The sequence below is a fragment of the Pleurodeles waltl genome, chromosome 1_2, assembly GCF_031143425.1.
Source record: "Pleurodeles waltl isolate 20211129_DDA chromosome 1_2, aPleWal1.hap1.20221129, whole genome shotgun sequence".
NCBI classification, from domain to species: domain Eukaryota; kingdom Metazoa; phylum Chordata; class Amphibia; order Caudata; family Salamandridae; genus Pleurodeles; species Pleurodeles waltl.
The window spans coordinates 1,204,987,651-1,205,013,142 of NC_090437.1; the positions used below are offsets into that span (position 1 = coordinate 1,204,987,651).

The window sequence follows — 25,492 nt, forward strand, 5'->3', positions numbered from 1 at the left end:
CTAAAAACACAAAAAATAGTTTTAAAAAATGGGGTATGTCCCAGTAAAATGCCAAAATTGTGTTGAAAAATGTGTTTTTCTGATTCAAGTCTGACTGTTCCTGAAAGCCGGGAAGCTGGTGATGTTAGCACCGCCAACCCTTTGTTGATGCCATTTTCAGGGGGAAAAAAAACACAAGCCTTCTTCTGCAGTCTTTTTTCCCATTTGTTTGGAAAAAAACTAAATGTTCGCTGTATTTTGGACAATTTCTTGGTCTCCTTCAGGGGAACCCACAAACTCTGGGTACCTCCTAGAATCCATAGGATGTTGGGGGGAAAAAGATGCAAATTTGGCGTGGGTAGCTTATGTGGACTAAAGGTTATGAGGGCCTAAGCGCAAACTGCTCCAACTAGCCAAAAAAAGGTCTGGCACCTGAGGGGGAAAAGACCTGGCAGCGAAGAGGTTAAATGTGTTTGAAGGCATAGATACAACATATATTAGAAATAAACTATCTACCCCTGCTACCATGTACACCCCTCCCTTTCTTCTTTCCACCTTCCAGGTGGTCACTCTTCGAAGTACCAATGTTGTGCATGTGAGCTTGTCTATATATAAGTAACCATTTCTGTCACCATTGCACTGAGAGAGTCTGCTTTTTGTTGGTTCTTATGGGACATGAAAGAGAGATGGCATCCTGAGCAAAATGGTTGCGCAGAATCCCCAGTTTTTCAAATTCTTGCTTTGTGCCCATATTGTGAAGGCATATTTTTTCATTCCCAATGTCTGCCAGAGTTTGTGGTACCATATTTTCCATACTGATTGGTTTGCTCTCTTCACCCAAACCTCCCATCCCACTACCCTTTAAATACCCAGAATTGTTTATCTGAGAACCAATAGCAATACCATTTTCATAGTGCCCTTTCTGGACCCTCACAGCAGTCTTTCGTTTTATTTCAGGACAATAGCCTGTTCCAGTGGCTGGACTTGAAATTCCGTAATCTTTTCTATATTTTCCGGTTCCTATGCTTTCACATCGTAGGGCAATCCCACATAAAGTTGAGAGAGAGCCCCTCTAGCTACTTCTTTGCATTGTCAAAGTAGAGTAGTTTAGCTGGTGTGGAGTGCCATTAATAGGGAAATTCAGACTAGCTTCCTTCTTAACACTTTTAACCCATTTGTGAGAATGGTGGAAGAGATCACACCATTCTCATCAGGGAAACCTTTCTAGCTCCTTTTTCCATGATTTCTGGAATCCGCTGTTAGGTGGGTACCTCGTCAGTATTATCTGATAAAGCTTTGAGGTCAGGTGTTTGTCTATTTCTGCTGTTTTCAAGAGTTTTTTTTTTTTTTTTTTAATGGATTGAGCACCCACTGGACATGATCACTTTACGTTGAGTAAAGTGCCATAGCTGCATTTACCTTTTCCCTATTCAGATTCCACCTAGGCCAGTCCGACATACATTGCGGCACTGTGGCCCTCTAATAGAAACAGAATCTGAGATTCCCAGCCCACCCTCTTTTGGAGGTGGGGATTGCTTAGGGGGTGTGTGTGTGTGTGTGTGTGTGTGTGTGTGTGTGTGTGTGTGTGTGTGTGTGTATATTATAATCTTTCTTTTTTGCTTTTTCTCCTTCCCATATGTGTGCACTACTACGGTTTTCTATTCAAAGTTTGTGACTGCCATGGCTTGAAATAACCAGGACTTTCAACATTCCGCCTAGACGAGAGATGTATGTTGTGCCAACTGAGGGGATCTTTGTCTGTGGAGTAGAGGAGATGCTGGCACTTTGCCTTACTGACTGTCTGGATTTTGGTTGTAAAGCTGAAATATTTATTGGATGACGGATACACATGAAAGGTCTAACTTGTAGTGGAAGGGGAAGCCCTTGGGATCAATGTATCTGATCTATTCATATTTATTTAAAACCCTCATACTTCGTAGAACTTGTCAAGTTCATCAATCAACACAGTGTCACCTGCAAACATTGGAAGTTTGACCAGAGCCCTTCGGCTACTGATTGTTACATACAATTATGTTTCTGCTCATATTTCCATACATGAAGCAAAGACCTGGGATCTTCGGGGTTTGAGGGAGACAGGGATTTGGATGGGGGAGAATCTTTCCTCATTTCCCTCCCTGTTACCATTTTTCTTTAGTCTTAGTTATTGAATCTGATTTTTGATACTAGTACAGTATAGCCCACCCATGTCCTGTTTCAAGAAGCTTCCCTGAATCCACAGGCCTTTCTAGTCTCTCTTTTAAAAACATTTGACAGGCTTGAGTTTCTATTCTGTCTCAAAGGAGAAAAGTATGGCTCATCCTTGAGCTGCGGTGCGGCATCACTCAGACGTATTATGTTTTTTCTGTCGCTGATCTGACTTCCTTCAATGGAGCAAGACTGGTCCGGATGACTCAATTGGGTAAATCCCACATTTAGCCATGTTGTTAAGTTCTTAGCGAATATCTTTATCATCAGTGTTGAGAAGTGGGATGGGTAATTATGATTGACAGCGCTGTTTTTCTCTGGTTTAGGTATTGCTATTATTTTCTCTCTGACATAGACATTATTGCCATCCCAGAGGTGGCCACAGAGTTAGTGGTCAAACACACAAAAGGTGATTGGGGAATGTTTGAAGTTTGTCTAACCACTGACAATCTCCTGATGTAGCAAACCAAACCATCTTTCTGTTGTCCACAATACCACCTCAGTTTGGACCCAGCCATATACAAATCAGTCTTAACCCTGCTCTAATGGAAACAGTTCAACCTAACCTGCCAAGCCAGGCCTCCCTGAACTGCAACACTAGCAACCCAAGAATGGTTTTCCTCTGGCTGGGTCTCATCAGTCTGGTGTAGCTTAGTTCCAGTGGCCCAGTGTGCATGGTACCCACATCTTGGCGTACACTAGCCACTTTGGGTGGTATATCGGACACAAAAAAGGTGATGGGTGGAATGCTTGCAATTTGTCTGACCCCTGGCAGTCGCTCAGGATAGCACTTCAGCCAATCATTCTTTTGCCCACCATGCCACCTCAGTTTGGACCCAGCCATATACAAATCAGCCTTGACCGTGCTCCAATAAGAACAGATGAGTCCAAACTGCCACACCTGGTCCTTCCTGATCCAGAATACAAGCAACCCAAGACCAGTATCTGCCTGATTGGGATTAATCATCGAGCATAGCTATTGACCCTCCTTTTCTGGGACCAGCACTTCATGGGCGTTAAACTTTATTTCTATATCGAAAGGTTTTGACTGGGCAAAGGAGTAGAACAGAAGTTTCAGGTCAACTAACAAACCATTACAAGCCGCCAAAAAACGGACTGCATGTGTTGCCTATGTGAATAATTTATAATGATGATAAATACTACAAGTAACCAGAAAGCAAATGAAATGAGCTTTGGCAAAGCAACAAGAGGTTGTCTCTGAGAACTGCATGGATAAAATGATAAAATAAAAAGCAGTTCTGCGACACAGCAATGGCAAATCACTTTTTTGATTTAAAACACACACAAAAAAAAAAACTCACTGGGAAGTGAGATGGGGGCAAGGCAACCAGAGGGGGCGAACGAAAGCGAAGGATGTGGGTGTGCTCAGAGGAGAGGGAGACAGTGGGGAATTACAAGAACATGGACAAAAAAGGGTGGGTAGTAGGAGCTTGAGAGCCAAATTGACAACTGAGCAGAAGAATTCCAGCGGACAATGGAGGGCAGGCAGGATAGGGTGATGGAGCACGCTAACGAGGGTGAGAGGGTTTGTGGAAATAACCTGACGAATGGAGGGCAGGTGGCATGGGATGTTATAGGAAGCGAACAGCTGAGAGCAGCTTGTGGAGCAAGCTGGCCTGTTGGCTTTTACAATAAATAAGTCAGGCCTACTGCATTTTCCATAACGTTTCTTAATAAATAGATCAGACCTACGGCACCCACCATGAACAAATCAGGCCTGTAACCTTAATCATTACTTTGTCATTGCATAGTGTATTGAGTATACTCTTTCACACAAGGTATCCGTCCTGTCACAGAATCACCAATTCATACAATTTTTTTAAAAAAAATTGGTTCCTAAGAACCCCTAATCCTCTATAGCTTACCTTTATCGGAGGGGGTAACCACCACCAAACGATTTACCTACTATGGTCATCTGTGACATTCCATATATAGAAAATGCCTCTCTGCAAGCTTTAACAGTCGACCCTTAGATGAGTATTGACTTTAACATATGCTTTTCTCAATAAATACGACAAGTCTACTGCCTTTATTGTGCTTTTTCATAATGGACCAATCAGGCCTTTAGCCCTAATTATTGGTTTTGCCAATGTAACCAACTCATTCCTGCTTTATTGATGATAAGCTTTCCCACAAGGCAAAAAAGTGAAATGACAGAACTCTTCGTTAGAAGCGCACAATTCCTGCCCAGTCAAATGTCCTTTTGGAAACCAGGATATGGAGGGAGTCCAACCCCTCCCTCAATGGTGCTTCTGAAGGGTCTTCTGTTCATTCTTGTAAGGTCTGGTGTCAACTGTGCTGTCATGCCAGAGCGAAAATTGTGTTAAGAGGTGTGAGGGCATCCTAGACTTCACATATACTAACGCAATATGTGCAGAATTTTGCCGTCCAGATTTCTTTAATGTTTACAGACACTAGTAGAGGATGTCACGCTGTAGTTTACAAATTAATGTTTAGAATGAAAGTGTCTAAATGAATCTTCCTAGGCATCGGATAAGATAGGAGTAAGAACTTATTTCCCATTGGAAACTGTTCCTGATACAGAGCCATTCTTGATTTTAGGTGAGTAACCCCATATCAGCGGCATCTGTTGACCACTCTACGTATGAACATTATCCATTATGTTCTGCCCTCTGCAAAAGGATCCGCCTTCTCAGAGGTGCCATACTTGTGCCCAAGACTTTCAATTATTTTTTTCCAGTAGGTTCTGTTGACTGAGTGCCTATATTAGTGCTATCAAATATTATTTCAGGGGTGTAATATTTAATAAAATATCTGGTTGATCGTGGGACAAGTTGCTTAACAAATCTGCTTATCCTGTAAAAAAAAAAACACTTGACCCTTTGGTGCCACATGGTGCAGCGCCAAATTATGGCAGCAGTCTTATATGTATATGTGTTGTATTTGTTAAAGACTTTGCTGTATAAATGGCAAAAGACTTTGTCACTATCTAGCTCGGCGTGGATAGCACTGTGCTGATCCAATGCTTAAAAACTTTGCTAGATAAACAGACATTTGAGGTGAGCAAATCTAGAGTGTCGCAGGTGTTGCAGAGTGCTTCTTACTAGAGCTGCTCTCCACCTAAACTTGGGAACTACCCAGAGTTCTCTATTTTTTGTTTTTTATATATATATATAATATATAATATCTCTTATGTAAGAGCTCTGATAAAAGCCTCTGATTATGCCAGGGCTCATAATATAGCACAGTTTCAATGTTAGCAATTTCCTTATTTTGCCACCTTTCTGCAGATCTGCACACTGGGACTAGAAGAAGCGGCAAGCAATAGTTCCAGGGCTCGAATACCTTTACGTCTGTGCAAACCTTCAAATTTGCATTATTACTATTATTTTATTTTATTATTATTTTTTTTTTAAAGGAGGTAACACCAGCTCTTCGCTTATCCTTTTCCCGTACGAAATTTACTCCGGAAAAGGGCAGAAGTAAAACATATTCCAGGGTTGATGAAAAAAAGTGGTTGGAGGGAAAGTGAACTTGTAAATGCTCAACAGATTTTCGTATAAGCAAATGTACACATGCATATTTGCTCGTACTAAAATGCAGTTCACAAATATTTTCTAGGAGTACGATTTCCTGGCCTACTTATGTAAATTCTTGTGAATTCATGAAAGCCGAAAATCTGCAATATTGCAAGGACATATACCATAGGTGCACTTCTGTGACTTTGTTTGACAATTGGGTCTCTTACTAGGTCTGACGTTCACCAAAACTTTGTTTTTATTAAATTCTGCTCTTTCACAATGAGCATATCCGTACACAAAGTAGTTTTGTTCAGTGGCAGGGACTACTGTGGCGGTGTTTGCTTTTTGAGACCAAAAAATATTAATGCTTTTTGCCACTTTGTGTTGTTATGAGGGCCCAATAGCTCCCATAAACCAAGTTTTACAAAAGCCATGGCAAAACAAGACATGTCTTTACAAAACTAAAAGACTTACCCACCGGCATTAGACCTATTGGTTTTGCCAATGCTTGTTTATTTTCATGATTCCCATACTCTTGTTGAAACTGGTTACACTAATTATCCATTATGAATATTTTTTGGAAATACTAGCATGAATCAACACATTTCACTAGAAATGGTATCTAAATTCCGGATGGATACAACTACCTGTGGATTCCTCACTCATTGAATTTTCCCCATGCTCCAGCTTCCGACGTAAATTTTCTTCCTAGCTTCTGCACGTCGACGAGGACGTCACAATTGCCCACGCGACGCCGTCTGACGTCATACAGGCAATAAGAGGTCCTCGCCGGCGTGCTGACGCCAGTTCCCTTTTTTCCGTGCCTTCAAGCGAGGGAGCAACTGTTTCTACTCTGCGTAGTTAGTTTCTTTTTTTGAGATGTCTCAGCGAAAGTCTGGCTTTAAGCCCTGCAGAGAGTGCGGTGGCAAGATGTCGGTGACAGACCCACATGTAGATTGCTTGTGGTGTCTGAGCTCCGACCATGACGTGGAGAAATGTGATTCCTGTCAACGCATGAATCCTAAGGCGTTGAAGGAACGGGAGGCGAAGCTGTTTTTGGCAAAGTCCAAAAAGAAGGAGAAGTGGCATCGGCGCAGGTCATCATCGCCTAAGTCTCACTGGCGTCACCGTGACTCCTGGCGCTGTCGTGAATCTCTGTGCCGGTCGAGTAGAGCGTTCACGCTCGAGGTCGCCTTCGGTTCGGCGCCGAAAGACATGGAAGGTTAGTCCCACCATTACTCCTCAGCCGCAGACTCCTCCCGCATCACCGACTTCACCTACAACTCCACCATCTGTCTTCGAGGTACCTCAGCAGGGACGGGATTTCTCACCTACTTCAGAGACGCCGGGGCCGGTGCCGTTATCACCTCGAGCTCAGGCTCCGCAGTATCCGGCTTTCCCGGCTCCAGGTGCTGATAGTTACGCATTTCTAAATGCGATGTTTGCCATTTTTCAGCAGATGTCTCCAGGTGGTGGACCGGCTGGTCCTTCGGGGCCATTGGCCTTTAATATGGGTGCTCCAGCTCCTTTACGTCCGGCACCTTTCATGCCCTTCCTTCCTATGGGAGGTGCTGGTTCTGCGCCGGTTCCCTTGGCGTCGCCTACACAACCTGCGACTCCGATGAGATCTGCTGTTCCGGCGCCGGAGAGTTCTTCACCTGCACATCCTTTACATCGGTCGGCGCCGAAGAAGACCACGGCGCCGATGGATCCGGCGTTGGATGGATCGGAGGATCGGCGTCGGGAATAGATGTCGGCGGACGCCCTGTCGACGCCAAGGATTGAGGCCAGGCTTCATTCAAGGAGGCTAGCTCTTCGCCTCCTTGAAGAGCAGGAATATCGAAGGCAGGCCTTGGAGGAGGTTGAAGAGATTGAAGAGCCTCTTGGAGATCTCCAGGGTTTGGATACGGCAAGTGGCTTAGACACTTCTCCAGAGTGGGACTTAACATTTCCTGGAGAATATACTAAGGAGGCTGCTTCTTTCCACTCTGTTTTATGGAAAGCAGCTGACTTTTTGGACCTTCCTCTTCCAGTGGCTGAATCAAAACCCAACTTGTTAACAGAGGTGCTACGTCCGGCTTCAGCAGTTGCAGAGCCACTTCTGCCATTTAATGAAGCGCTCCTGGACCCGATTCTAGAGATCTGGAAAAAGCCAGTTTCATCTACGGCTGTTAATAGGACAGTGGCGCGCAGGTATCGTGTGGCTCCTGCGGATCAGAGCTTTTTGTCGAGGCACCCGACTCCAGAAAGCCTGGTTGTACAGGCTTCATGTTCATCTCGCACTGCTCCAGGTTCTTTTCCGGGTGTGCCTTCGGACAGGGACTCTAAAAAGATGGACCAGTCTTCCAAGAAGGCATTTTCATCTTGTAGTATGGCTCTCAAGTCCACCAATGCCACATGCATTTTGGGCAGGTACATCTACGCCCTTATGGAGGAGATCAAGTCGTCTCATTCGGAAGTGCCTCACGAGGTGTTGAACCTTGTTTCTGATGCTCAGGCTGCGGTGACCCAAGTAATCCAGTCAGGGCTGGACACAACTGATTCTGTGGCCAGAGCTAGGGGCACTACTGTAGCTACGAGGAGACAGGCCTGGCTTCGTTCTTCAGGGTTTTCATCCGATGTTCAGTCAGCCCTGCTGGATCTTCCCTTTGATGGGGATAAACTTTTTGGATTAAAGGCGGACTCTGCCCTTGAAAGATTTTAAAGAGAGTAGAGCCACAGCAAAATCGTTAGGCTTGCAAGCCTCCTCTTCTGTTTCTTCTAGGTTGTTCAGAAGATTTATAGGGTTTGGTCGTGGCTCCTCCTCCTCCTTTCGGGGCAGAGTTCAGCAGCAGGCCGCCAATGCCCTCCCCTATAGATCATACAGGGGGAGGGGTAGGGTCTGAACCAGAGGAGCCACCACGCAGCACTCTGCCTCTTCCTCGTCCTCTGGAGGGGTGCAGCATGGGAAGCAGTCTTAGTCATCCACCAATTCATTTGCATACCACTCCTGTAGGGGGGAGGTTAATGAACTTTCTCCACATGTGGGAGGCAATAACATCGGACTCCTGGGTCACCAGCATTGTGGGGAAAGGCTATGCCCTTCCCTTTTGGGAGTTTCCGCCCCCCATCCCGCCCCGTACTTCCTTCTGTTCAGAAGAGCATCTCCTGTTACTAGAACAGGAAGTTCTAGTCCTCCTTTCAAAGGGTGCAGTGAAGTTGTTTCCAGAGCAGGAAAGGGGTCAGGGTTGTTATTCAAGATACTTCCTGATCCCCAAGAAGGATGGTCGGTTGAGACCAATCCTGGACCTGAGGATTTTGAATTGGTTCCTCAAACAGGAAAAGTTCAAGATTCTGACCCTAGCTCAGGTGCTTTTGGCGTTGAACGAAGGAGATTGGATGGTGTCTGTCGACGTGCAGGATTCTTATTTTCATATCCCGATACTCAAGTCGCACAGGAAGTATCTCCGGTTTGTGGTGGGATCGCGGCACTATCAGTTTGCGGTCCTTCCGTTTGGTCTTACTTCAGCACCTCGAGTCTTCACGAAGGTGATGGCGGTGGTTGCAGCAGAGCTCAGAAGGAAGGGGATAGCGGTATTTCCTTACCTAGACGATTGGTTGATCAAAGCCAAGTCTCCGGAGCTCGTGCTGCATCACCTGCAGTCGACTACCCAGTTGTTGTTTGATCTGGGCTTTTCGGTGAACGTGCCCAAATCTCACCTGGAGCCCTCTCAGCGCCTCCTGTTCATAGGGGCAGTACTGGACACAACATTGAATCGTGCCTTCCCTCCGCCTCAGCGGATTCAGGACATTCAGGAGTTGGTTCCAATGTTTCAAAGTGGAGCGGTCATTCCAGTCCTCAAGGTCCTTCGTCTGCTCGGTCTGTTCGCTTCTTGCATTCTGTTGGTCACTCATGCTCGCTGGCACATGAGGGCTCTTCAGTGGTGCCTCCGAAAGCAGTGGTCTCGGCGCAAAGGATCTTGAGGGATCGGTAAAGATTTCCAGGGACGCTGCAGTGGATCTTCGATGGTGGGCTGCGGACGGCAACCTTTCCCAAGGAAGGCCGTTCTCGCTGCCTCCTTCAGTGGCCACGGTGATAACGGATGCTTCCACTCTAGGGTGGGGGAGCTCATCTGGGGGGACCTGGGGTTCAAAGGTCATTGGTCTCCAGTGGAACAGATGTTTCACATAAATCTGTTGGAATTGCGGGCGATACGTGTGGCTCTCAAGGCCTTCCTCCCTTCCCTTCGCGGTCAGTCAGTTCAAGTCCTGACGGACAACACTACCGCGATGTGGTACATCAACAAGCAGGGGGGAGTAGGGTCGTACCTTCTCTGCAGAGAAGCTCTGAGGCTATGGTCCTGGGCAAGGGACCATCGGATTTGCTTGGTAGCAAACCATCTGGCCGGAGTCTTGTGCGTGCGGACAGTCTCAGTCTGCACTTCTCGACCGATCACGAGTGGCGTCTTCATCCAGATCTAGCCCTGCATATCTTCCAGATGTGGGGATTCCCTCGGGTAGATCTTTTTGCCACTCGGGAGAACACGCACTGCCCGTTCTGCAGCCTCCAGTATCCGGTGCAAGGATTGTTGGACGCGTTTCAGATGTCCTGGTGCGACCAATTGCTTTACGCCTTTCCCCCCCATACCTTTTGATTCCTCGGCTTCTGAGGAAAATTCGCCAAGACCGGGCCCAAGTCATCTTAATAGCTCCGGATTGGCCAAGGAGCGTATGGTATTCAGATCTTCTCCAACTCTCTCTGTGCCCCCCGCTCCGTCTCCCTCACAGGGCAGACCTCCTCTCGCAATCGCAGGGGCAGGTTTTACACCCCCACCTCCAGAGCCTGCACCTTCATGCCTGGAGATTGAACGCGACAACCTGAGTTCCTTTTCTCTCCCACCTGAGGTAGTGGATGTTATTTAACGGCCAGGTGACACTCCACTAAATCTATCTACGCTAGCAGGTGGGCTAAATTTGTGAATTGGTGTGGAGAGAAGCAAATTGATCCCTTACGTGCCCACTTATCGGATATCTTGTCTTTTGCGTTGTCCCTGGCACAGAGGGGTTGTGCAGTTGCGACAGTTAAGGGCTACTTGTCGGCTCTGTCAGCCTTTCTGTGTCTTCCTGACCGGCCTTCCTTATTTAAATCTCCTTTAGTATTGAGGTTTTCAAAAGGCCTCACTAATAGATATCCTCCCACTCCTTTCATTATGCCTCAGTGGGATTTGAACCTAGTTTTAACGTTTCTTATGGGCTCACCGTTTGAGCCGATGCATTCTTGCCCCTTGAGGCTATTGGTTTTAAAGACTCTTTTCCTTGTTGCTATTACTTCAGCTAGAAGGGTGAGTGAGCTACAGGCTCTTTCTGTTAAGCCCCCGTATACATCCTTCTATGTGGATAAGGTGGTGTTGAGGACCAAGGCTGCTTTCTTGCCAAAGGTTGTTTCACCCTTCCATATGGGTCAGTCTATTACACACTCCTCTTTTTATCCTCCACCTCATCCTTCAAAAGAGGAAGAAAGACTGCATCGTTTGGACCCGAGAAGAGCACTGAGCTTCTTTGTCGACAGAACGAAGGAGTTTAGATTGAAAGATCTACTCTTCATTGGGTACGTGGGAAAGAGGAGAGGAAGGGCAGTCCACAAGAGAACACTCTCCAGGTGGGTCATTCTTTGCATTAAGCTGTGTTACTCTCTGGCAAAGAAAGAACCCCCTGATGGAATAAGAGCTCATTCCACCAGAGCTAAGTCTGCCTCTTCGGCTTTGGCTAGGGGTGTTCCTGTGGTTGACATCTGCAAGGCCGCAACTTGGTCATCCCTCCACACTTTTGCAAAGCATTATTGCTTGGATTCGGAGGTTAGGAGGGATGGCCATTTTGCACGGTCGGTGCTGCAGGATTTCTTGGTTTGACCATTCAGGCACCCTCCACCGAGTGCGGTACTGCTTTGGGACTCTATTCAATGAGTGAGGAATCCACAGGTAGTTGTATCCATCAGAAGAACGAGTTACTTACCTTCGGTAACGCCTTTTCTGGTGGATACACTAGCTACCTGTGGATTCCTCACAGATTATATATAGCCTGATAGTGGTAAACTTTGCAAACTTGTGTACACGTTTATATGTTGGGACCTCTCAGTAGTGCATTCCGAGCTTACAGCGTTTCCTTAGAGCACTTACCCTAATAATAAAGGTCTTGTGTTAATGAACCATAGATGCAAGTTCAAACCGTATTATTAAATGGACACAAATATTAACTTAACTGCAGACAATTGACTTCTAAATCCATAATGTTGTACTGTAAATTGGCAGTGAAAGGGTTTATGCTGCAGGGAGTTGGGCCTACTAGTATCAAAGACAAAATAAACATAAAAACCTGTTGTACTTGACCCAAACGATATGTTCTGGGCTTGTGCTATAGGAATTCCACATCCTTGTTAGCTGTAGGTTTGCATTTTCGGTTTTGTATGTATGCACTATGTTGCGCAGACCTAGCCGAATGGTAGTGGAGCACTGTACGGGGTCGAAAGCAGAAATAATTATATTTACAAATGCTTTCTACTCAAATTTTATTCTTGGGAGTATTTTTAGTTGGTGCAGTAAATGGCTGGATTTATTACATTTTATTAAATCTATTTTAGAATGTTCATGACTTTGAAGTATGATAATGTTATAGCTTTCTTAGTTTCAAAAGTTAAACTGAAATAAGCATTTTGCTTTGATGCTCATTGTCTTTTTTTTCTCTTTTATAATTAGATGAAAAGTGCTTTAACAGAAATCATCCAGCTAGCTACTTTGGATTCAGATCCCTGGATATTGATGGTAGCAGACATTCTGAAATCCTTTCCAGATACAGGATCTCTTAATCTTGATCTTGAAGAACAAAATCCTAATGTTCAAGATATTTTAGGAGAACTACGAGAAAAGGGTAAGACGAGTTTTGCTTGAAAATTAATCATCTGTTTTCTCGGTCTCTTAGCTGGTAACTAATTTGACACATTACTTTTTTTTTTTCTTTTGTGCTAAAGTGAGCAATACACAGTGGATGTAGCACATGGGTCAATGTCAGAAGTGAGGATGCGTAGATCTTCAACTCTTTCCTTAAGCTAGGAAAGCTAGCAGGGTTACTGCTTTCACTGGACCTCAATATTTTTTGTGAAAATCTGTGAAGCCCTTCTTATTATTTAAATGCGGACATGAATGGCACTATCAATGGGACGGTGAGAAAAGGGGTGCAGCATGAAAAGACATTGCACAGGCTTTCTTTGTGCATGCCCAGAATAGGTAAAGCACAGACCAAAACACTGCAAGCTCTCCACCCTCACCTTCACTCGTATATACATAGTGGGTGCCTCTTAAGCATCATCAGTACAAGTTTCCGTACACATTAAAATTGGTGTAGTTAAATCGCTATTAGAGCATCACCTACACAGAAGAGATACCATATGAGGTATAAGTAATGCAAGGCTCTCTTGTGTGCTACAGGTTTAGTATTAACACTGCATAATATACATGAGCAGTGGCAATGAAAGATTCCCTTACACACATACATTTGGTAACTCGTGGGTAGTGGAGGTGCAAGCAACCCTTTCAAGGAAAGCATAAGTACCACAAGGGAAGCTGCAGCTGTGCAAACTACTGTTCCACAGTAGGTGCTTAAGAGGGATTGGTGAATCCCAGGGGCAGGATGGTGGGCCGTCCATATGGTGGTGGCAGAATCACACTCAATAACCCTGGATGTTGGCGTGAGGAACTTCATGAAGGTTGATCTGGGAGTTGCACATACCTGGAACTCTGCAGCGGATGCCTTAAGGGACTGGGATTTCATAGGAGGGCTGTGATGGTCAAGAGCAATGGTAAGGAGCTTATGTAATGACTGCAGAAAGCTGACACTCCTGTTATTGGGTAGTTATTCAGATGGTGCTTTCAATACACCTCGTGGGACCTGAGCAAGTGCAGGCTCAATGTCTGTCATGGAAAACAGGGGTAGACGAGTAACGAAAGGAATATGTTTGCACCACACACTGTCCTTAGGGAGCTTTGATGGGTGGTAGAACCGCTTCCCTATCACCATGACAATGACTTCATACTGACTTATCAGCATTGGAGTCTGCCTGGGAGTTACCCCTGTGCTGCAAGTCTTTGGATGAGATGAAACAAGAACACGTAGCAGTAGATGGATGCCGGGCCCAGGGCATCTGAATTGGCTAAGGGGATTCTGGGCAATGTTTTTTGGTATCCATTGGTGGGTCCTGGCCTACTCTGGGGGTAGATTGTAAAAACATTGCGAAATACCACACACTTCTATCTTCTATGTACCCCCAGGGAACTGAGCTTTAAATGGTAATTATTCCAACTCCATAGGGCTGAGCTCGATGGTGTGGTCTTGTTTGCTCTAGCCATCAGGATTATTTGTTCCCTTGTGGCATCCGAGCCTCCAAGGGTGGTGGTGGTGGTTGTTCTTATTAATATTATTAATATCATTATTAATATTATTTTCTAATATTTTTAATATCATGCATTGGTAGCTGGATTCAGACCTGTACTCTGCCTAGCTCCTGGTGTTTCTCTCCTGCTTTTGGGGGCGTCTTCACAGCTCCTCTGTAGCAAACAAGCAAAACAACCTTGCTGCAACGTTCCCTGGATCCCATGGCCTTATGGGTACTTGAAGGGCACCTGTCTCTCAGGGGAGTGCAGGACCAGTCCATAAAAGTGCCAGCAGAACTATCCAGGGCCCCCCAGCATGTCCATTTCCCCTTACTGTTTCCCAAGGAGGACAAAAGGGGTAGCACCACTGGCCAGGAGAACCTCACCCTAGCCCTGGGGGCCAACTGGAGTCAAAGTTCCACAGTCCATTGTGGCAAGGGGTATCAAGTTGCTTCCCTTTCCAGTTGGGGATTCTTTCACAGTACTCACTCCCAGATCAAGTGTCTTCTCATCGGCCCCTCTCTTGTGCAGGGGCTTTTAAGTGGGGGTGGACGCTTCTAGAAGCCAGACAACCCTGGCCAACCCTATAGTGATATATAGCCTAAGCTATCTCCCTAGCTGACACAGCTGCCTCTTCCCACCAAAACTTCAAAGACGAGCCCCTCCTGTGTCAAGAGGTATGGCCCTTATCTTTTGTTTCTGTGGTCCTGGGTTGTCCGAGCACAAATGCAGTGACGAGCTAATTAAGAGATGACTATTTCCTCCACACCCCTTCCTTTCCCAGGAGCTGGGAAAATGTGTTATCCATTGGTGGATGAATCTTTGATCCTCCTGCTTGAGAGCAGAGTAATTCACTTGACCAATTGGGTGTGGGGAAGGGGTGGTTGAGACAAAGGTCTGGAATCTGATTGACTAAGCAAGGGATGTATGATAATTCTTAAAATGCTAGAAGGATTGTAGGTATGATGTCAAACTGTGGATCTACATTTGTGTACGTTTACCCCTATATTGATACTTTGCTTGACTCTGTAGGCCTACGTAGCGTGACACTGTACTTTAGTGCAGATTTGGCTTTCTGTAGTACTGTTTAAGCACCATCCACCTTTAATAAGCACTACAGACCTACCCTCGGAATGACCACTCCCATTAAAAGACCTATCCCAGGTCAGCACCAATTCCTGACGGGTCCCTTCTGCGGCCAGCAACTTATTTGCACCCATGTGTTCACGTTAAAAGTCCAAAACCTCTTACCCGAGCTGCACAGCAGCGCCCTTATCTTGAAGGTGGACACTAGAAGTTAGCACTAAGTCCAGTTACTGTAAAAATCGATGCGTGAGACTTGGGTTGTGCAGCTCTCTCATATCAAAAGGCAAAAAACCAACAGGTAGTTAAATGCAAAAAAAAAAAAAGTGATTACACGGGTGAAATCCACTACGCAACACTTTCTCTATCATCATGAGTTGGAAAGGGAGTGTAGGCAGCATGTTTTAGACGACTCTGTTTGCAGGAAGTCCAAGCTCTCCTGTGACCTGAAGATCTCTGGATCTAAGAAGGGGTTAACTGTGATCTGGAGCAGGTTGTAGGTAGAGGGAAGTTAATGGTTTAGTGTGTTGTCCAGACAGCACTGTATCACAATAACTTTTCCCAAGTTGGTTGACTCCTCAGAGGCCAGGCTGTAGTACCTTTGTGGGTGATATCACATGAATGCAGAATTATGGAACCTGCCTGCAGCTATCTTTGTGATTCTAGAATGTTCAAAAGTATGCAAACAGAAGGTTAAGTCCCTTTAAACACAAGTGAAACCCTACTTTCCGAATCTCTCTACCAGGCATGAGACCTACTCATCTACCGAAGAAGATTCTTTTAAAAAATGAAGAAAAAAAAAAGCCTTTTATTATGCACAGCAAGGATGAAATGCCAGATAGTGAATGGTATGTCAAATTATGGAGCAAATAAATCGTCGGCAATGAATAGGTCGAGAAATTGACCCTTCACTAAATGGAGAATAAAGCCACAGAAAGGTTCTCCAAATAAAGCAGAAAGGTGTTTACCTGCTTTACAGCTACATACATTGTTCCCATATTGTTTGGCGTACTGTTCAATTTTCTTATTTAACATTAGCCAGTGATAAGAATGGATAAATCTATGCCTACTATTCCAAGTCGGATGCAAAATAATTACACCTTTTATCAGAGAAATGATCAATGTCATCGGTTAGTGTTGTGTGCACAAATAATGCAAGCCTTGACTATTGGTTTGGTTGCATGAGTGTTTTCAGTTAACATTTATGTAAATATATGTTTATGTAGTATTTCAGGAAAGGCATAATTTCAATATGGAAGTATGGTAGCCAATCACTGCAACAGGCAATGAGGAAATGTTAACCTGCAAATAAACACATCAGTGCCTTGCTTACACTCCTGAGCATAGTGAGAAGATGCACTCTGAATGTAGGTGCTACATGTTAAATTCCATCCCCAATTCCAGAAGTCTGTCTATGCCATTTACCGTAGACAGCCACTTCTGTCTTGATGTAGCAAAAAACATGACAACTAATTATGTTGAAGATAATTTTCAATTGTTTTGTTCAAAATCAATGTTATGTGTAACGGATTGAATTGCAGTTTATGCAGAATTATTAGTAGATGGATTGAGTTGCAGGCCTCCTAATGTCTTATGTGCATTTAGAAGGGATGCTGGCTGTGGCGCTCTGTGCATTGATTATTGCAACGTTTTTAGGCAAGTCACTTCTCCTGGTGGTCCTCTTTAGTTTGATTCATTGCATTTTCAATTGCCCAAAGTGCCAGACTGCATCAGAGCTTTTCCATTGACTGCTCCTGTGTGCTATTGATTGTTCCTGTGTGCTATGGGTGGTGCTTTTACACCAACTCCAGAAGTGATGGCACTGAGCACCACCCCTGCACGCTGACCTCTTTGTTTCTCTCAGCAGCCTTTGACTATGATCCAGAGCTCAGTTTCCCAGCCTTGGTCTGCGTTTTACCAATCTTGACGTGTTCTTGATTTCAACCAAGTTCTAAGAAAATGGTTCCCTCAAAGACTATGGGCTTCAAACTGTATAGGGGCTACAGGTTCAAGGTTTAGAGGCTTCACTGTCTGGGCCCTTGGTGATTACATTAACCGAACTAAGGGGTACCAATGAATGACCAGCTTTTTTGGTTTTGACAGGACTAAGAAAGGAAGGGCAGTTCAGACGCAGACCATGTCCTGGTGGGTTGTCCTGTGCATAAAAAGGCCTGGCTAAGAAGAAGCCCCCAGACGGTCCTCGGGCTCATTCCACCAGACCCTAGAAAATCAAACTGCTTTGGTTAGGGGTATGCCGGTGTTGGACAACTCCCAGGATGATACATGAACATTCCTCCCCATCTTCACCAGGCATTAGTGTCTTGAAGCTCTAATCTGCAAGGTTGGCCCTGTCGCCCACTATGTCCTGCAGGAGTTCCTAGAGTAAGTCCACTGCTCAGGCCCTCTTCCTTTTGGCCTGTACTGCTTAGGTGTTTATTCAAAAGGTGAGAAATTTGCAGATATAAGTAGCCATCCGAAGAAACATTTGCCTACCCTTGGTAGTGGTCTTTTAAGTTGATCCAATCAAATTATTCACTGCCCCTTCTCCTCACCTTTCCGTAGAATGGACTTTTATGGTTCTAAATGGCTTTAGGTTTGGCACACTATCATGTTTGCAATCTGTCATGTTGATCCATGTCTGAGGGCTTCTTTAGTGTTTTCGTTCTGATGTTCCCAAATGGAGCAGCTGTTCTTTGGTGCTGTTATCCTCCACAGTCAGTGTAAGAAGCTGGCCCAGTGTGTGCTGGACACCTATGGTGTTGCACCTTATACTGGGTCCAACCAAACCCCTGTTAGTGAGTGTTAGTGTCCAGACAGCCAGAGCTCTCTGTGGTAGCTGTGTTGAGCAGCCAAGTCTTATCCAGAAGGCATGTGAAGCACTTGCAATACCACAGTAGTGTCAGTCACTTTTCACACATAAAAGGAACAACACAGTGTTGCAAAAATAAAGGTAACTTTATTATAGGTACACCAAACTAGAATACCATTGGTATACTTCCCTCTGGAAGTGTGAACACTGCAAATATACCAGGTAGGTAATTAGGAAGAGCATAAATTAGCAGAGGCTCTATAGGGGGGCCAAACCATATACTTAAAAAATGGAATGCAAATCGGTGTCCCCCACCAGAGTGTGTGGTTTAGTCGCACAATCGATGGGAGAGAGTGGATCCCCAAAAGTTAAGTATCTACAAGATCCCCAGTGCCCGGGTGCAGAGAGAAAGTTACCCAGTTTTCCCATAGGCTAAAATCGGGACCACACTGGGAACCCCACCAACTCTGACCGACCATGCATGCAATCTAGGCTTCATCCTCGACTCCTCACTCTCCATGTCCAAACAGGTCAACGCAGTCTCCTCCTACAACACCCTCTGCATGCTCCGCAGGATCTACAAGTGGATCCCGACAAACAAGAAGAACCGTGACACAGACCCTCGTCAGCAGCAGGCTAGACTACGACAACGCACTCTACACAGGCATCCCGGCCAAACAACTGCAACGCATCCAAAACGCCTCTGCCCGACTGATCCTCAACGTACCCCGCCGCAACTACATCTCCCACCACCTGAGAGATCTTCACTGGCTCCCTGTAGACAAGAGGATCACATTCAAGCTCCTCACCCACACTCAAAAAGCCCTCCACAACACTGGACCAGCCTACCTGAACAACAGACTCCGCTTCTACACCCACACCCACCAGCTCCGCTCCGCAAACCTCGCCCTCGCTCCCCACATCCAGCGAAAGACCTCCGGTGGCAGATCCTTCTCCTACCTCGCCGCCAAGACCTGGAACTCCCTCCCGAACTACCTACGCTAGATCCAAGACCTACTCGCCTTCAGAATACTCCTCAAGACGTGGCTCTTCGAACAGTAGCAGCACTGGTTTCTGGATTCTGTAGACTCTTACCTGTGTCTTGTCCAGGATTCCCACCAAGTAAATATTTTTGCCTTGTGAACACCCTAAATCGTCCTCTGCCATGGAGTGCATTAATTGAGTGGTAACTCTGAGATGCTTTATAGAGATCTCATCCGACCGTATGTTCCACCAGACTTTCTTTAGGTCTTTTCTTCTTTGGGTCTTTTCTCAGCAGGTTAATGTCAATCCCCACTGTATCAATCTTTTGCTCCACAGCAGTTCTGGGCTCGTCGACTACTGTCAGGACTTATTTTAACGATAGGTACATGTCTTTCAGTGTGCATCATCCTATTTGGTTTTGTTATGAGCTGGAATCCATGTTTTTGTTTTGTGGTCTCACCTCAAAGGGAGTGTTTTTTTCTGGTCTGTTCTGTTGCATAGGTTTTTCCTCCTTTCCCTCCCTCTTCATAGATCCAGTGGGTCGTTGGTTAACTACTGTTAATCGCTAGGCTGTTTTATTCCACTAATTATGATTCCTTTTTTGGGGGGGTATAAAGTCTTTCAGATTCCTCCCTTAGGTTCATTTGTTCCTTTTGCTTAGCTAATAGGATGTATTTTATTTTTATTTTTATTTTTTATATTATTTACCAGTCCAGGGCTTCCGTGTTTGTGATAGGTCTTCTATTGTTACTCTGCTCAGATGTTTCTTTATGCCTCTAATTGTGGTGGGTTATTTTGCATCTCTGCTGCTTTGCTAGCTTCTATTTAATTTCCTTACAAGAGTATTATTCAACCCAGTGTGGATTTATCCCCTCTTCTTCCCTTCTCCTTTTACTTGTCTCCCTCTGTGATTTGAATGTCTGTGTGTGCTCCCTTGTCTTCTCAGTTTGAATGTCTAGGTGCAAGTACTGCTTCTGTTGTGTGGCCTCATGCTTTCTCCGTACCTCCTTTGTCCTTTCAAATGTTCTTCACCACCGGTCTTCACTGGGTAAAAGAGCTGTATCCCTGCTGTTTTGACCCTTCTGCACTGAGATCCCCTGCACTGTCTAAAATACTATCATCTTCCCAGGATGTTGCTCCCTGGCACGGACCATATATGGATGCTTGCAGTGCAGCCTGCGTTTTGGGCCAGGTGTTCTACTCGGCACACTGCACCTGGTTTAGTCTAGCGCCAGATCCCCGATTTTGTGGCTGGGCTTCTACTTCCTCAGTGCTCTGTCACAGGAACGCTTGTCCCTTCGATATTTGCTGCCATGTTTGCCTTGTATGTTGATGGGCATGATCCGCATCACTGCTCCATCTCAGTATTTTTCTTTGGTTTCTCAGTGTGTCACCGTTCTCAGCCACAGCACCAGCAGGAATTAGTCACTGACAATCCAAGATTACTATTCTGCTTCAGGATGTGTGCCAGATTTGGCCAGTGTCGATGTGAAATTTCACGCTGGATGCCATCTTACTTGTGCAGGGGTCGCCTTCTGTTATGTACCCTACACTACATGCCAGAAGGTGCCCTGGTTTACAAGACTGCTGGTTGACGAAAGTATTAAGAAAGTGTTAGTGTGTTTCTGATAAACATGTTCCTGGACAATGTTTAGGGGAGGGGAATCGTTCACCTTTTCTTCATTAAATATTACAGCATTGTAGGGCCAGTACTTTGGGGAACGTTCTAAATTTTGAAATACACCAGACTAGTTTGTAGATGGACATTATAAAACATCTGAAACCTGCTGCTTTCTCATGCTCGTTACTGTATTTCTGTACTCTGGTGACATGAAAGTGGTGTTGATGCTATTGCAGGGACATTTATAGCTGCCAAGTGACGCTGTGTCAAATGTCCTACTTTTAGTCCGGAGTCTTTAACCAACATCACATTGTATTTTGGGACTTGAAATGTTGCTTTTAACTTCGTACGGATGGTAAAGTAAAGTGCAGTTGGCTGAAAAGCCACGATTAACTGTACACGTCACATCTGATAATGGGACACCTTGCGGCTATGAGTTTTTGTTGAAATGCTGCTTTGGTATGTGGAATGTCTTGTGTTTTTACCTCTGCTTCATGCACATAGTGGCAACACACTTTACAGGTACCTGTCACTACACCGTGCACTGAATGTTTAAAGCCTAGAGTGTTTGACAGTTGACCTACTAGCAATGCTGACCTGTGAGCAAAGAGGCCTGATGTGTATTAAAGGATTTTACCCGTTCCATAGGAAAACGAGATAGTACATATAGGTTTTTTCCGATTAGTCAACCATTTCACTAATCTGGGACACAATGAAACATTGCAAAAATATCAAGTATTATTTTAAATCCCCTAGTTCTCTGTAATGTGTATAATACTTGGATCAGATCAGAAAACATGCTTCTGGACCTGCATTTTTAATGCAAGAACACAAAAAACGAAAGGAACAAAAGGGAAAAGCATATTAATGACGTCCCGTCACAGCAAAATGCAAGCAGACTCATTTTAATCCTGTCCTGTATTTCTTCCGGCTGCAGTCAGATTGTGTTTTTATCTCTTCATAAAGAAAAACGACGCATTTTCATTGTATTTTCTTTGAATGTTCAGGTGTTTGAGTGTTTAAATGTTTACACTTATAAGGGCTGTTTCCCTTTTCGCTGTGTATCAGTTATCTGTTTAAACCTAAAACAGGCAAGCCTAGTTATAAGCAGCAACACTATTGCCTTAGAAATGTTCAAATTATATGTTCAAAATAGTGATTTCAGAATACATTTTTGTATTCCAAATGTCTTTCAAGCAAATCCAAAGGGAAGTAGCAGTTTTGTACAAAGGAAATCCTGGACGGCACAAAACGATCTTGGTTGCAGCAACATATTACGCTTAGCAGAGACACCATGGGGCATGAGGGTAGTTATTCTCAGAAATCCAAGATGGGCCCAGACTTTTGAAACCATGAGGAAGTGCATGGCATGCTGTGAAATGTATTTCGGTGTTGGGACATTGCTTTTGAGTACACTCTGTGTGCACGCAGCTTCTCGCCAGACAGGCTGCCACTTTGCAACGACTGGTAACCTTTCTTTTCTTGAGATAGACTTGGCGAAAGCTGGCTTAGATTCTCGCTCCTTTGCTCTCTCCCATACAAGAAGCTGTATGTCTATTGTAACACAGCTGTCAGGAGAGTGAGATTCATTTACTGAAGCGAGAGAGTTCAGAAGTAACAATTAATAACCCATTGGCGAGAAGCATGTTTCTTTCAAGAGAACCATACCTTTTTGCTCCATATGTGGTACATTTTGTTCTATATTCTGCTATAATGCTTTCGGAAACTCTAGCCCAAAGTATGGTATGACCAACGTATTCAAATGATTGTCTACACATTTTAGCCAACTCATCATGTACCATCCACGAGCCAAACAGAAGCTGCCTCTTCTCCTTGCCCATTACAATCCACACCCCAAAAAAATACTAGGCATTGCTGCCCTTTTCCCAGTACTCCAATGTACTCCAGTACACACGGCTGAGAATGTCTGTGTACTCTTGACAGACCAATGAACATTTCCAGCTCTTCATTAAGAGCGGCCTTGCCTGTGTTTACTAATATAATGAAGTTATTCACGTAATTAAAAGAATCCAATGCATCCAGTATTGCTTTCGAAGTAGCGGTAACCACATATGAGGGTTCAAACAGGAATCCAGTGGTAGACTTTTGTGTGGAGTTTAATGGAACAAAAGGGAATTTCACATTTTGTTGCAAAAGTATTCCTTTTAAATGATAACCGATCTTAGCTTTTTGCATTGAAAGTAAAATTTGCTAATTGTAGGAGAGGTTGATGGTCTTGTAGGTAGACTCCAGATGAGTGAGGAAGCTGCACAAATTTGAAAGAATTAGCGCTGCATTGGATCGTCAGTATTTGATGCCTTTCATAGGACGGGAAGTGAGATTTGCAGGAGTTGGGTGTCATTTGTGAGGTGCAGGGATTAAGCAAGCAAATGTCCTGAAAGACTCCAAGAAACAAATAAATATGACGAATAAGCAATTCTGACACAAGACTAAGCAATCTAGCAACCAAGCAGTAATACAGCATAAAGCCCAGCAAGATGGTTTCTTAAACTCTGTTCAATGTTGACCACTTGCTGGTCGATAGATTTTCTTAACTTTTGAGTTTCCACAACACATCAATTGAATATTGCTGTTGTATTCAGTGGTGCCGGAACAATTTTCAGAGTGGGGTTGCTGCCATCTAAGTTACATCACTGAACTCGTAAGGATTCTAAAAAATACAAGCATCACACTAAGGCCAAGTGTGGCAAATGAGTCATGCCCATTCAGCTGGATAGTGGTAAGGGTGTAGTATGTAACTGGAGTTGCATTTAAAAGCACACTGTCACAAATCTAATTCCAACGCATGGTGTGGTTGTTACTGACAGCACGTTTTCCATTGAATTGACCTCTAAATTAGCATATAGGTACCTTTTACTGAGAAACAATATTGCGCACTAACGATGTGTGGAAATTAGATTTCAGCGAATATTTGTAATTTCTGCATCACCAAGTAGTGTCTTGATTTCTTTTGATCCAATCAAAAACTTTGTTTCCATCACAATTAGAAAATTGTTTAGTTTGTGCTTTCCTGTTTATTTTGTAATATTGTACAGGTCATTTATGGGTATTTACATTTTATGTTAGAATAAAATGGCATCATACAGCTTTTCCTTTTACACCAGCAAAATTGTCACATTTTACTTTACAAAATCCTCTCACTTTGAAGTAATAAAAAAGAGTAAGCACCAGCTTCCATGTTATAAGCAGTGATTAATCTGAAGACTAGACTGACGTTTGGTCTCTGTAAACACAAAGCAAAAAGCAACCAGATAAAAACAAAATGTAAAGGTATCTTTTCGGCCAGTGTGCTCTGGGAACTCCAGCATGGTTATTTTGGAGGTGCTGCAGCACCTCTTCTTCCAGCTGTTATGATTACATTTTTATGTCATTGCACCAAACTGTGCAAGTTGTCTGTGGGCTGTCATAGAGAGTAGCTGCCAAGGAGCATCATCCACACTTTCTTTCTTACTTCTGTTATTTAAATTCCCTTTTCTGCCTGGTATATACCTGGCTGAAAATAAAAGCTGTATCTCAGCCAAAGTGGTCCGCGTGGAAGCGGAGTAACTTTAAATGGCGGCAGAATGTGTTTCATTTGCAACAAACCTCATTGCATGAGTTTGATGTTTCTTCAACTATGTCTAACTGGTATTGAGAACATGCACCATGCCGGAAATTCTTGTCATAATGTTGGCATTGTCAAACAGTGGTGCCTACATATGTATGTATATGTTTGTGCAGTCACAGCTCCCTGGATTTACATGGTGCCAGGTTTTTTGGGGGTGGGGGTGTGTTGTTGCAAATAATTTTAATAAACTTTCCTCCGCTCCTCTGTTGCGCTCCCAGGCAGACTGTGAGCCTGTGAGAGAAAAACTATATGGGGATACCCTAATGGAGTAACAGTAGCTCAATCAGGGAAAAATACAGTTAAGAGAAACTACAACGTGAGCTACCTAAATGATATAATATCTGAAGTAACAGATACACTTCAGAGAAAAAGCCTTATAAGGACTGATAAATATCCATTGATAATTCAAAGTCGTATAAGAAAACAATAAGCGGCTGCTGAAAGAATTAAAGGAATAACAAAAGATAACAGGGAACTAAATCTCAACTGAACACATTTTAATGAAGCGATATAACAAAACACAAGGAATCAAGAAATATAAAACATGAATGGAAATATATATAACGTTAAACTTCTAAATCAGGCACACCACAATCAAACTAGACGACAGAAAATGGATAAGAAAGACATATGAGGTAGATGAAAAAACAATTAACGTATAAATCTACATAAATACACTAACGTGTCTAAAATACAGTACTTACAAACATGTAAAGCTTGTTTCCAACAATACATAAATGTACATTGATATCATACTGATAAATAAATATATATATATATATATATATAGAGATTGATGTTTAGAAAAAATTAAATTAGAGTGGTGTTGAAACAGGGATACTCTTAGGGAACCAAAGGCCTACGCGCGTTTCGGTGTTCCTATTGGTTATAGGTCACCTTCTTCAGGGCCAATCCCCTTAATAACAAACAACAAAGTTCATTTCAGCAACCAATGTTCTAATTATTTTCATAGTAGTCATGTCATTGAAGTAATATATAGTGGTAAATCGAGCAATGTTCAAAGCTCATGGTATGTCCAATCCTTGAGATGGACGTGATAACATCAATTGGACAGGAAGGACGATCTAACGGGGCTAGAAAAAGTTGCAAGAACTGGTCCTAAGATGTATGGTCTCCGATAGGATTTAATACATACTGGATGAGGCTTAGGAGGAAACGAAACCCGTTTGCCGATGCTGTCTCCGTGATGTGACATGCCACATCGCGGAGACAGCATACATCTTAGGACCAGTTCTTGCAACTTTTTCTAGCCCCGTT

The 25,492-nt window shown here is 44.0% G+C and overlaps 1 protein-coding gene across 1 annotated transcript in view; it reads left to right on the plus strand.

Annotated features, from left to right (window-relative positions):
- Positions 1-25,492, plus strand: part of NELFA (negative elongation factor complex member A) — a 143,761-nt gene that overhangs the window by 29,337 nt on the left and 88,932 nt on the right. The window contains exon 2 of the mRNA XM_069203804.1: positions 12,419-12,590. Coding sequence (XP_069059905.1) covers positions 12,419-12,590 — 172 coding nt within the window. The remainder of the gene's footprint in view (positions 1-12,418; positions 12,591-25,492) is intronic.